Source organism: Girardinichthys multiradiatus, chromosome 3, assembly GCF_021462225.1.
Source record: "Girardinichthys multiradiatus isolate DD_20200921_A chromosome 3, DD_fGirMul_XY1, whole genome shotgun sequence".
Lineage (NCBI taxonomy): Eukaryota > Metazoa > Chordata > Actinopteri > Cyprinodontiformes > Goodeidae > Girardinichthys > Girardinichthys multiradiatus.
In genome coordinates this window covers 280,154-293,547 of record NC_061796.1, presented here as the reverse complement: position 1 = coordinate 293,547, position 13,394 = coordinate 280,154, and the positions used below count along the sequence as shown (strand labels likewise).

Below are 13,394 nucleotides of genomic sequence, written 5' to 3'. Positions count from 1 at the left end.
TTTAAGGGGTGACTTTTCCAGATAACTGTCCGGACTCCACCATATGTTTCTCTCACTCGGTTGAATGCACGTTTGAAAATGCTGGTTGTTTTTTTCATGCTGGTCGACTCTTATGGCTGGCCGCGCCCATGGCCAATCAATGAACAGCCGTTTGTTCACGTCACGTACAGTACCGACTCGGCCTCGCTTAGCCCTGCTAAAGAAGGAGGTACCAAAAAAGTAGGTACCGGTACTGAAATAACAGTAATGGAAATGCTTGTGAAGCGAGCCGAGTGGAGCCGAGTGGAAAAGGGGCAATATTTGTCCTGCTTCCACTTCAGGGTCATTGCTTTCCACTCCACTTTCTTAATAACAGTAATTTAGAGTAATGACAGCCCAGCGGTTTCCAAAACTGCTGATAAGCCTTCCTTGTGTTTCCAATTAAAATACTCTCCTCCTAAATCATTGACATTTTAAGATTGGCAAAGCAAACAACAGTTCTTCCCCAAGCAGCACTAATCATGTAATGAATGTCACAGGATCAGCACAGTGAATCTATTTCACTGTGCTGATCCTGTGAATGAATAAATGAATGATTGTAATCTATTTCACTGCACAAAAATCTAACCATTTAAGGTTAAGCTCACATACAGTCAGTAAGTGAACAAAGCATCTAGGAGAAAAGTCAACCCTCAAACATGATTACAAGGCATTAGTTAAAAACTGCAACTAATTTGCAGAGTTAGTTCTTTTCCTAATCAGCAGGGATCACGTGGAGCCGCTGGACAGCTTGCAGGCATTCAGTTTGCTTTCTGTTCTTAAATGTTCACAAACGTGATGTTCATCACTATAAACACAATAAGTATTAAAACCAAACGACATGTGCCTAGAGTCCATTAATAACTTTTTGTTCAAAATAGGTTCCTCATTGTGACTTCTGCTGTTGATATTTGGAACTGCTTCTGATACTTGCCATGCTATTTACACAAAACCAACCACAGTATTGACGTGCCGTTATTTTACATTTTAATAAATATCGCACGTGGAATCATATACTGAACAAAAAAGTTTGAAACAACTGAAAATATGTCTTATATTCTAGGTTCTTCAAAGTAGCCACCTTTTGCTTTCATTACTGCTCCGCTCACTCTTGGCATTCTGTTGAGGAGCTTCAAGAGGTAGTCACCTGAAATGGTTTTCACTCCACAGGTGTGCCCTGTCAGGTTTAATAAGTGGGATTTCAAGCCTTATAAATGTGGTTGGGACCATCAGTTGTGTTGTGCAGGACATGGATATAGTACACATCTGATAGTCCTACTGAATAGACTTTTAGAATTTGTATTATGTCAAGAAAAAAGCAGCTAAGTAAAGAAAAACAAGTGGCCATCAGTACTTTAAGAAATGAAGGTCAGTCAGTCCGAACAATTGGGAAAACTTTGAAAGTGTCCCCAAGTGGTCGCAAAAACCATCAAGTGCTACAAAGAAACTGGCTCACATGAGGACCGCCCCAGGAAAGGAAGACCAAGAGTCACCTCTGCTGCGGACGAAAAGTTCATCCGAGTCACCAGCCTCAGAAATCGCAGGTTAACAGCAACTCAGATTACAGAACGTGTCAATGCCACACTTCTAGCAGCAGACACATCTCTAGAACAACTGTTAAGAGGAGACTGTGTGAATCAAGCCTTCATGGTAAAATAGCTGCTAGGAAACCACTGCTGAGGACAGGCAACAAGCAGAAGAGACTTGTTTGGGCTAAAGAACACAAGGAATGGACATTAGACCAGTGGAAATCTGTGCTTTGGTCTGATGAGTCCAAGTTTGAGATCTTTGGTTCCAACCACCGTGTCTTTGTGCGGTGCAGAAGAGATGAACGGATGGACTCTACCTGGTTCCCATCGTGAAACATGGAGGAGGAGGTGTGATGGTGCTTTGCTGATGACACTGTTGGGGATTTATTCAAAATTGAAGGCATACTGAACCAGCATCTTGCAGCAGCATGCTATTCCATCCGCTTTGCATTTAGTTGGACCATCATTTATTTTTCAACAGGACAATGACCCCAAACACACCTCCAGGCTGTGCAAGTGCTATTTGACCAAGAAGGAGAGTGATGGGGTGCTGCGCCAGATGACCTGGCCTCCACAGTCACCGGACCTGAACCCAATCGAGATGGTTTGAGGTGAACTGGACCGCAGAGTAAAGGCAAAAGGGCCAACAAGTGCTAAGCATCTCTGGGAACTCCTTCAAGACTGTTGGAAAACCATTTCAGGTGACTACCTCTTGAAGCTCCTCAACAGAATGCCAAGAGTGTGCGGAGCAGTAATCAAAGCAAAAGGTGGCTACTTTGAAGAACCTAGAATATAAGATATATTTTCAGTTGTTTCACACTTTTTTGTTCAGTATATAATTCCACATGTGTTAATTCATAGTTCTGATGCCTTCAGTGTGAAGCTACAATATTCCAATATTCATAGTCATGAAAATAAAGAAAACTCTTTGAATGGGAAGGTGTGTCCCATTTGGTCTGTACTGTATATAAAATCATGCTACGTTCCACTCAACGGCATAATCATTAATATTATAACTTAACAAGAATCAAGAGTAATTATTCTAAACCAAGGAGTGTCCACAGTGCAGCCCGCGGGCCTTTAAGGCCCCTAGAATTTCTGCTCTTGCTCTCGGTGGAAGACACACGCATTTTCTCTCCCTCCCTTCTCTCCCTGATTCCTGCTTCTGCTTTTTGTCTGTATTTTTCTCAGAGCCTCACTTTGCATATCCTCCAAACTTATAAATTATGGATTTGGTCAGCTGGACTCTCAACCTAATTGATCAAAATTTCTTTTCAACGGGAAGACAGGGTAAAGGAGACCCTCTTGTCCAGACGGGACGTTATTCTCTGGAAACACAATGGATTCTTGGCAGCAATGGAAGATTGTGTGCCTGACTATGATGTTGGTCGCGGACGTAGAGAATGTGTACATATTTGGACTTTTGATAACAGGATTTCTGCTTTTTGGAGTTGGTGGTTACCTGGCTTATCGAGTGATTCGCGAAACGTGGGCGGCTGTTTAAAGCTTTCCAAAGCTGCCTGCGATGTTGGATGGAGTCTGTACAGCGATCAACAGACTGAAATGTTAAGAGAGCAGAATCGCAAGCTGAACACGATTCTTGAACAGAACCGCAGCCTGGCAGCGGTTGGACTCAGAGGTTAAAGGATATAATCTTGGAGAAGTTGTACGCTCGAGATCTGCGGAAAATCCCAGAAATTCGGCTATTTGGATTTGCAATTGAGACATATCAGTAAAACTCTTAAGGTGGTTGGAAATTCACAACTACCTGAACCACAACATATGTTGTTTTTCTATCCGGCACCCCAATGTGGCCTTGGCAACTTCTGCTAACTGGCTATCGGCAAAATATCTCCTGGATGTTATATAAACACAACGCTCTTCCCCAGCACTCCCCTACCAGCTGTGTGCTGATAGGACTATGCGACCGATTAATAAAACTTCCACCTCTCTTCTCAAGGACAATGGCGCTTCTATCAGTGTTGACAGTCTAATTCTTGCAAACACACTCAGACTTATATATTTACACCCTCAAGATTCCACCGTACCCTTGCTAAATCTTTACTTATGTGTTGCTTAACCCTGCTGAGGTTTTTTTGTACTATTTCAGACTCAGTTCTGCTAAGAATACAGTCTGAAATATGATTTATTTTCCCTCCTATCTTACTTTACCTAAATGTAGGATTTCATTACTTTCCATAGATTTTCAGATTTCTCAGAAGGATTACCAGCAAAAGCCAATTATTACTAGTATATACACCAATGACCAGAGATTTTTAGATTTCTTAGAAGGATTCATAGATTTTTAGATTTCTTAGAAGGATTGTATTACAACAATTTCATACCAGTGAAAGCCAAACATTATTAGTGTTTAAAAAGTTTGGACCTACCAGTGACCCAGCTTCTCTACTTAGACTTCAGTGAGTGCCCATGATTGTTACTATTTGAATGATGGGACCACAGCTGCCTTATTCCAGCGACCTCAAGGATTAATATTATAATTTTTCTTCTAGCACAGGATGAATTCCTTACCACAGAGGACTTAATGAGCTAATTACCTGTATTAGAAAGAATGGATTACAACCAGCTCTTACCACTAAAACCCCAAGGATTATTAACGTCATTTAATTTGATTTTCTATGTTTGCTGTATCACTGTAATGTTTTTCCTCATGTACAGCGCTTTGAGTGCCTTGTTGCTGAAAAGCACTATCTAAATAAACTTGACTTGACTAGAATGATTTGTGTTTGCAATTCAGCCGCACTTGCACAGCAAATCAAAACAGCTCAGCATAAAACACTTCAATCACTATTGCATGCAACAAGTTGATACCTTGGATTAACTAGTGGTGGTTCTAAATCACCTTAACTATGCTTCACCCTGCCTAGTCTCTAAATGCACCTATCCGATTTAATATAAGGAAAAAAACCAAAAGAACGAAATTACTTTGACGTTTATTTCTTCTCTCCACCGGATGAGGATGGGTCAGGGCTGAAGAAAAAAAAAAAAAGGGGGGTGGGAGAGATCACACGTGATCAACTGAAAAGAAAAGTTGGTCGTGGCAGATGGCCGCTCACACTGAGCCTGGTTCTGGTTCTGCTGAAGGTTTCTTCCTGTTAAAAGGGAGTTTTTCCTCTCCACTGTCGCTACATGCATGCTCAGTATGAAGGATTGCTGCAAAGTCAACGCCAGTGACTGTCCACTGTCTCTACATACTCATCCAGGAGGAGTGAATGCTGCAAGTCACTGACTGGATGCGATCTGCTGGGTTTCCTTAGATAGAAAAACTTTTTTATCCAATTTGAATAAATAACTGAATCTGACTGAACTGTTCAATGGTTAGGATTAATTGGAATGTATGTACCTCACTTTTGTACCTCACGTGTTGTGAATTGGCGCTATATAAATAAACTGAATTGAATTGAAAAATGGTAAACTTCTCATCCATCCAAGAGGGGCAAACATGAAGAATCGTTCAGTCGACTGAATCACAAGGGGAAACTCCTCTCCTTGGAAATACTCTGTGGGTTTTTCACCTGTGTGGGGTCTTCCATCAGTATATGAATCTTCTGACCTTCTTGCATCAAAGAAATTTCCGGCTTTCAAACTCTTCCAGGAATGGCTGTGTGGAGGAAAAGTTCGGCTGCAAGCTTTTGTCTCGCCAGATATGCGCCTCCGATGCGTCGTCCCCTGAGACACGCTGGAAATGGAAACGAGGGTTTTATAATCCAGGGTGACATCAGAGCTGCAACTTCTGTTGAGCTGCGCGTGTTGACCTGCGCAGCCTAGTCAGTCTGTCCGACCAAAATGAATGACACCAACAGTTCCCCTGTTTGTTCTGATAAAAACGGTCCAAGAACAACATCGATCTCCCCTACGGTTTCCGAGTTATGGCCAGTAGTTGGGGAGCATGCGCCTCCATGTTATAAAGCCAGGCCAGGGGCAGACACAGAGTGAGGTGCTGCGTGAGTGAGAAACAGCAGGTGTCAAGTTACACTGACGCTCTTTGCTGATTGGCTGATTCATTCCTCACTGTTCTATTTATAGCTCTGTGTATCTCCTACTGTATATGTCTGTATATGATTCTGTCTTTCTTTCTGCCTCTATTATCTCCCTGTCTCACACTTGGGCACAGACCCACCCACACAGACCCACACACAAACACACACATTCATGGATTACTAGCTTTTTGAGGACTCTGCATTGACTTCCATTCATTTCTATGTTCTAAACCTGATCCGACCCCTAACCCATGTAGTTACTTCATAGGAAGTAACTACATGGCGGCCATTTTGTGTTGGGTACTAAAACAGCATGTCCTGCTGTTCTAACACTTAGACAACAGTGGTTTATCTTAAGCCTTTATGACCGGGGTTAGCGCCGGCGCTTCCATTTGCATATCTATTTTTAAACGCCTGTAGAATTGCGAAAAAATAAGCCAGAGCAATACTCGTACTCGTAGTCTTCCACTTATCCAGGACCGGGTCGCGGGGGCAGCAGACTCAGCTCTCTCCAGACATCTCCTCCAGCTCCTCCAGGGGGACCCCAAGGCGTTCCCAGGCCAGCCGAGAGACATAGTCCCTCCAGCGTGTCCTGGGCCGTCCCCTTTTGCAAATGAAACCAAAGAGTTCAACTTAAATATTCTACTCGGCACGTGTCCCAGAGCACAGTTTTTATTTTCCAGAAACTGTTGCAGAAATCCAGTAAAAAAAAAAAAATCACAAAAAACAAACATTAAAATCCAGACCGCAGTGTACTTTCGCCGTCGGAATATGCGTGATGACATTGGTAGATGAACTATCACATGGTTTTCTTCCACACCAATGCCCGCAACAACCGGAAGTGATGTCATTTCCCAGGTGATTTTTTCCGGGAGTGGTCTTTTTTGTCCCAGTAGTTGTAGTTTTTTCACAATAAACTTTGCTCGCACTTTCACTTTTGTTGTTTTTTGCACTTTTTATTGTTTGAAGATGGTCTTATCAACATATAAGTGTGCTCATAGGTATCTGGCACACTTAGGGATTTAATTACACTTCTGTAAATAGTTTATTTTGATGTATATATTATCCTTTCTCAAACTGTTCACAATGTACATTTTATGTTTGTTTTTGTCTCTGTTCATAAAAATGTGTGTATTTCAAAAATGAAGTTATGGAAACACTCCAAATAAATTTCCTGTGGTTTGAAATGGTTTTGTGCAACTTTTTTATATTGCAATATTTGAGGGATACAGCTATGATATTTCTGTATTTAGGAAAATATGTGCAAAAAAAAAAACTATTTTAATTTTTCTTTCTTTCTGGTGGTTAATTGCACTTTTTTTGCAATTTACTTACTTAATATGGAGTTATTATATCCAAAATATTAAAATTTAGGATGTAAGGGTTGTATTGATGTATAGCAAATTGAAATGCTCCAAAAAATGGCTCTACAGCATGTACAAATGTAAAAATATGCTCTGGCGAACTTTTTCTATGGTAGGTCATAAAGGGTTAAAGGGCAATTTCACAGACTTTTGCCTATAGGTTGTTGTAAGCATTATAGATGGACTAAATTAATGTTAGCCAACATGCTAATGTTAGCTTAAATGCTAACATTAGCATTAAGGCTAATTTTCACTTATAAGCCTACATTACCATATTGAATGGAGTGGGTTACTATTAGCCAACATGCTAGTGATAGCATTTTAGTTAGCAATTGCTTTCTAGCTAATTTGTTAAGAATAACCTTTATTAATATTACTCATAGCTGTTATCCCATTTATACCATAGTGATATAAAGCATAAGTTCTAATGTTTCCCGTTTGTTAGAATAGGGCAAGAATCCTCATCGACACACATTAAAAGGATAAATGGCCCAAGGTTTGCTATGAATGACCTGAGGCTGTGGCACAGGGTTTGATAGTGGAGCAGCCGGTATAACAGGTTTGATTAGAATGCCACGGCACACTTAGATTAATTATGGACACCCACTACTACACAATCTAACAGATAGACACCACAATGGTGACACATAGTCTACTGATAATCACTGAGGGAGGGAACATCCATTGCATTGAAGTGCCAGATATAAAACTACAAGTGACCTTTCGAAGCTCTTTCATCATCCTTTCACAGACAGCGACGGTCTGAGACGGGAGCCTCAGGGCTGATCTCTGTAATAATTCCTCTGCCTAATTTAGATTAATGGAGTTGAAAGTTAGAACCTGTTTGAGAGTCGTTCCTTTAAGAGTCTGTAGAGTGTGGGATCGCTTCTGAGGACCAATGACCAGAGGAACTCCGAGACGTCTGACCGCCAACAGGGTGCGGTAGCTCGGACAAATTTTAGCGTATGCACTGCAGCTATAATAATCTGTTTCAACAAATAGCGTGAGATAACTTTAGCTTGTTAAACTGTGTTGAAGCTGATAGTCTTCCTACTTGAACAGTTCAGATGACCGGTGCTCTTTGCAAATGTTTCTGCTAATTTATCAGATTTCAACTGACTTTCTTCTGTCAACTTAAGCTTATTTCTGCTAACTCTTCTGTTACCTGCTAATTTATTGAATTCTAGCCAACATTCTGCTGTCAACCTAAGCTTCTTTCTGCCAGGTTTCAGCAGAGTTTAGCATTTCCTTTTTTCTGATAATTCATTACATTTCACCAGATTTTATGCAATCAACTTCAGCTTGTTTCTGCCAGCTTTCAGCTAAAAAAAATTTCAGCTTACTGCATTCACACAGCATTTCATAAGAAATGCTAATTTTTCTTGTTTCCATTTGGGATTAATAAAGACTTTTTCAATTTAAATTTATCCAGCACCTTTCTCAAAAGCAGATTTAGGTGCACCCAAATCTTTCAATTCATCTGTTAAATTTGGCTAAATCCATTAAGTATTTTCAAGGGAAGTGTGAGTCAAACCCTGTACTTGATGAGAGTAGACTAAATTGTTTTGAATTCTTATTCAGTCAGTCATTTTCTACCGCTTATTCCATAGTGGGTCGCAGGGGAGCTGGTGCCTATCTCCAGCAGTCTATGGGCAAGAGGCAGGGTACACCCTGGACAGGTCGCCAGTCCATCGCAGGGCAACACACAAACAACCATTCATACACCTCAGGGCAATTTAGAGTTACCAATTAACCTAACAGGCATGTCTTTGGACTGTGGGAGGAAGCCGGAGTACCCAGTGAGAACCCACGCATGCACAGGGAGAACATGCAAACTCCATGCAGAAAGACCCCCGGCCAGGAATCAAACCCAGGACCTTCTTGCTGCAAGGCAACAGTGCTACCAACTGCGCCACCGTGAATTCTTATTCAATTGAGCCAAAAAGAATTTGCAAACCGGATGACATTCTCTTTTAACAAAAGCAAAGGTGCAAAAAGCCTTTGGATCTACAACGATTACCGAATTCTTTTCCAGCAATTGGCTAGTTTATTTATTTAAAATATTGTGGGCTTAGTTTATTGTTGATCCGCAATATATATTTTTTTCAGATTTTAGTATTGGAATTTATTTTTTTGTCCATCGAGTAGCCTATTTTTGAGTCAACGATTTTGACCCGTGTGATTAAAAAGTTTGGACACCACTGGTCTAAGCAGTACAAGTAAAACCTGATGCTATATACTTGCTGCAAGCCTGTAATGGAAGAGACGTGTGCAATGTGCATCCGCCTCTAACATTACTTCCAGTAGGCGTTTCCACAAATACAGGTAATGGAATTTGAACCTTAGACCTCTCCCCTCAACAGGTTTCTCTGGAAATGTTTGCTTAAATCAAGTCAAAGAAAATGTAGTTTCCTGCAGCAAAATTAAATCCTTACTTAGCTGCGCAAACAATGTTACTATGTTCGCTTTAATCTAGTTCAGGGCCACTACGCAGCATTTTGCAGCAGGTTGGCTCCTGTCCAGCAGCTACGGAGCAGCTGCTAACTTTACCTTGTGATAATGGACCTCAGGCTGAGTGCTCGGAACAGGAACAGCGGTCCCATAATAACAGACTGAGGGCCGGGGCATGCGGGGAACAAGCCGGGAAAGCACGGTGTGGAGCATGCTGAGTCTTCCTGCACGGAGCAAACCACACAGTAAGATCACGGTAACGGGCGTCTGCTTCTTGTTTTTTGGTGGTTCGCAATCAGCTTTTGGTGTGCCTTACCGCCACCTTCTGAAGTGGAGCGTGATTTTATTTATAAAATCTGGTTCACACTTACAAGACACTAAAAACCCTTATTAAAATGGTCGGAATTTTAACGAAATAATTCAACTAAATTAAATTGTACTTTTTTTTTTATCACGAAGCTTACTTTGAAGGATAGCCTATGTATATCTCTGTGATATCTTATGCAATCTAAAAGTGCATGTTCAACTGTCTTAATGTTCCACGCTCACAAAGTTCTAGGGTGCTTTCTTATTTTGCTCAGACTGTTCAGGTCTGAATGGCTAAATCTAAGCCTTTGACATAATATGCTCTTCCTTCATTTTCCTTGATGTCTCGTTTATTTTACCCACTGTTTTTTTGAATATAGTAATCGTGTTTCCCTTTCCACTCCGTATTCCATTCTTCTTGCCATTTCTTTTTCACTTCTTCCTTCACTATAGATTTGATTTTCGCTTTACTTTAGGAGACGGGCAGTGACTTCTGTAGTCTTCTTCTTCTTCTTAAAGTTTTACGGTGGTTGGCGACCTACTTAATGGGGCATTACCGCCACCTACTGTTCTGGAGTATGGGTCAGCCACTACCCACACCGTCCAATAGATCCCAGTATCTTTTAAAAAGGACACCAATACCCGAAGTTGTGCTTTACTTCCCAAACCCAAAATACTTTTCAAAGTGAACCCCTTTACCCCTAGTTCCTTCAACCTTTCCCTCAAAATCTGCCTATATGCACTGTAACCTCTACACCTTAAAACCACATGTTCAACTGTCTCTTCTTCCTGGCAACCTTCACATCTCCCCATCCCATGTTTCCCTATTATGTATTGTGTACTATTTAGTGAGCAATGTCCTATCCTTATTCTTGTAATAACAGATTCTTCTTTTCTATATCCTCCCTGCACTCTGGACTCTGCTATCCTACTGTAAATGTTATGCAGATGTCACCCCTTCTTTCCATTATCCCACTCCCATTCTGATATATTCTTTTTAAAAACTCTAATTCCTCTTGTGATTGAAATAAATTTTTTATTTTTTTTTATGAATATCTCTCGCCTGTGGACCACTGGAGATAATGCACCAGCTCCCATGCAACCCTGTACGGAAGAATCAGTTATAAAAAATGGATAGATGGACGATTACCCTCTCCAGTATTGGATGCTTTGCTGACATATTTTTACTTTTGGACATTTTCTATGATGCTTCACTATAGCAATAATGTGCTTTTTTTTTTTTTTTACAACCGGGGGCCTCTGATTATTATCTTAAAAGATTAAATAGTACTTCAACTACAACCCCAAATCCCTGATAAGTTGAAAAGGAGGCGCTGTGGATGCAGAGCAGGAGCAAAGAAAAGAGAGAGAAGGAGGAAGTTCAAACCATCTCTTTCGTCGATCCTGATGGGCAATGTGAGATCATTGGGAAGCAAGTTGGATGAACTCTAAGCCCTACAAAGGACCCAGCCAGAGTATCAGGTATGCAGTATTATGTGTTTCACTGAGACACGGCTGCAGGATCATATCCCTGACTCCAGTGTCTCTCTGCCAGGCTTTCTGACCATACAAGCAGACAAAGATTCAAAACGTAGCGACAAACGTAAAGGAAATTCAATTCAATTCAAAAATACTTTATTAATCCCAAAGGGAAATTAAATGTTGTTATAGCTCATATTATGTAGGTTTCTTCAAAGAGCCTTTGTACAGGTCCTTCTCAAAATATTAGCATATTGTGATAAAGTTTATTATTTTCCATAATGTCATGATGAAAATTTAACATTCATATATTTTAGATTCATTGCACACTAACTGAAATATTTCAGGTCTTTTATTGTCTTAATACGGATGATTTTGGCATACAGCTCATGAAAACCCAAAATTCCTATCTCACACAATTAGCATATCATTAAAAGGGTCTCTAAACGAGCTATGAACCTAATCATCTGAATCAACGAGTTAACTCTAAACACCTGCAAAAGATTCCTGAGGCCTTTAAAACTCCCAGCCTGGTTCATCACTCAAAACCCCAATCATGGGTAAGACTGCCGACCTGACTGCTGTCCAGAAGGCCACTATTGACACCCTCCAGCAAGAGGGTAAGACACAGAAAGAAATTTCTGAACGAATAGGCTGTTCCCAGAGTGCTGTATCAAGGCACCTCAGTGGGAAGTCTGTGGGAAGGAAAAGGTGTGGCAGAAAACGCTGCACAACGAGAAGAGGTGACCGGACCCTGAGGAAGATTGTGGAGAAGGGCCGATTCCAGACCTTGGGGGACCTGCGGAAGCAGTGGACTGAGTCTGGAGTAGAAACATCCAGAGCCACCGTGCACAGGCGTGTGCAGGAAATGGGCTACAGGTGCCGCATTCCCCAGGTCAAGCCACTTTTGAACCAGAAACAGCGGCAGAAGCGCCTGACCTGGGCTACAGAGAAGCAGCACTGGACTGTTGCTCAGTGGTCCAAAGTACTTTTTTCGGATGAAAGCAAATTCTGCATGTCATTCGGAAATCAAGGTGCCAGAGTCTGGAGGAAGACAGGGGAGAAGGAAATGCCAAAATGCCAGAAGTCCAGTGTCAAGTACCCACAGTCAGTGATGGTCTGGGGTGCCGTGTCAGCTGCTGGTGTTGGTCCACTGTGTTTTATCAAGGGCAGGGTCAATGCAGCTAGCTATCAGGAGATTTTGGAGCACTTGCTTCCATCTGCTGAAAAGCTTTATGGAGATGAAGATTTCATTTTTCAGCACAACCTGGCACCTGCTCACAGTGCCAAAACCACTGGTAAATGGTTTACTGACCATGGTATCACTGTGCTCAATTGGCCTGCCAACTCTCCTGACCTGAACCCCATAGAGAATCTGTGGGATATTGTGAAGAGAACGTTGAGAGACTCAAGACCCAACACACTGGATGAGCTAAAGGCCGCTATCGAAGCATCCTGGGCCTCCATAAGACCTCAGCAGTGCCACAGGCTGATTGCCTCCATGCCACGCCGCATTGAAGCAGTCATTTCTGCCAAAGGATTCCCGACCAAGTATTGAGTGCATAACTGTACATGATTATTTGAAGGTTGACGTTTTTTGTATTAAAAACACTTTTCTTTTATTGGTCGGATGAAATATGCTAATTTTGTGAGATAGGAATTTTGGGTTTTCATGAGCTGTATGCCAAAATCATCCGTATTAAGACAATAAAAGACCTGAAATATTTCAGTTAGTGTGCAATGAATCTAAAATATATGAATGTTAAATTTTCATCATGACATTATGGAAAATAATTAACTTTATCACAATATGCTAATATTTTGAGAAGGACCTGTAGATGCTGATGGCTGTGGGCAGGAAGGATCTCCTGTAGCGCTCCGTCTTACAGCAGATCTGAAGAAGCCTCTGACTGAAGACACTCTGTTGCTGTAGGACAGTTTCATGAAGAGGATGCTCAGGGTTCTCCATAATGTTCTTCATTTTATGAAGAATCCGTCTTTGCACAATGATCTCCAGAGGTTCCCCAGAACAGAGCCAGCCTTTTTTATCAGCTTGTTGAGCTTTTTTAAGTCCCTGGCTCTGATGCTGCTTCCCCAGCAGATGATGGTAGAAGAGATCACACTCTCCACAACAGACTTATAGAAGATATGCAGCATCTTGCTGCAAACACCAAAGGACCTAAGCTTCCTCAAGAAGTACAGTCTGCTCTGTCCCTTCTTGTAGATGGTTTCACAGTTGCATCTCC

General features: G+C 41.4%; 1 protein-coding gene and 1 long non-coding RNA gene across 3 annotated transcripts in view; one reads left to right on the top strand and one right to left on the bottom strand.

Annotated features, from left to right (window-relative positions):
- Window positions 1-9,596, bottom strand: part of LOC124866243 (aldehyde dehydrogenase, mitochondrial-like) — a 59,564-nt gene extending 49,968 nt beyond the window's left edge. For both annotated transcript variants that reach the window (XM_047361937.1, XM_047361938.1), the window contains exon 1: window positions 9,463-9,596. In XM_047361937.1, the coding sequence (XP_047217893.1) occupies window positions 9,463-9,576 (114 nt within the window). In that variant the 5' untranslated portion in view covers window positions 9,577-9,596. The remainder of the gene's footprint in view (window positions 1-9,462) is intronic.
- Window positions 8,744-11,074, top strand: LOC124866245. The gene is made up of 3 exons (XR_007037760.1): window positions 8,744-9,237; window positions 9,389-9,608; window positions 10,749-11,074. It is a non-coding gene; the product is annotated as an uncharacterized LOC124866245 (long non-coding RNA).
- The last annotated feature ends 2,320 nt before the right edge of the window (window positions 11,075-13,394 follow it).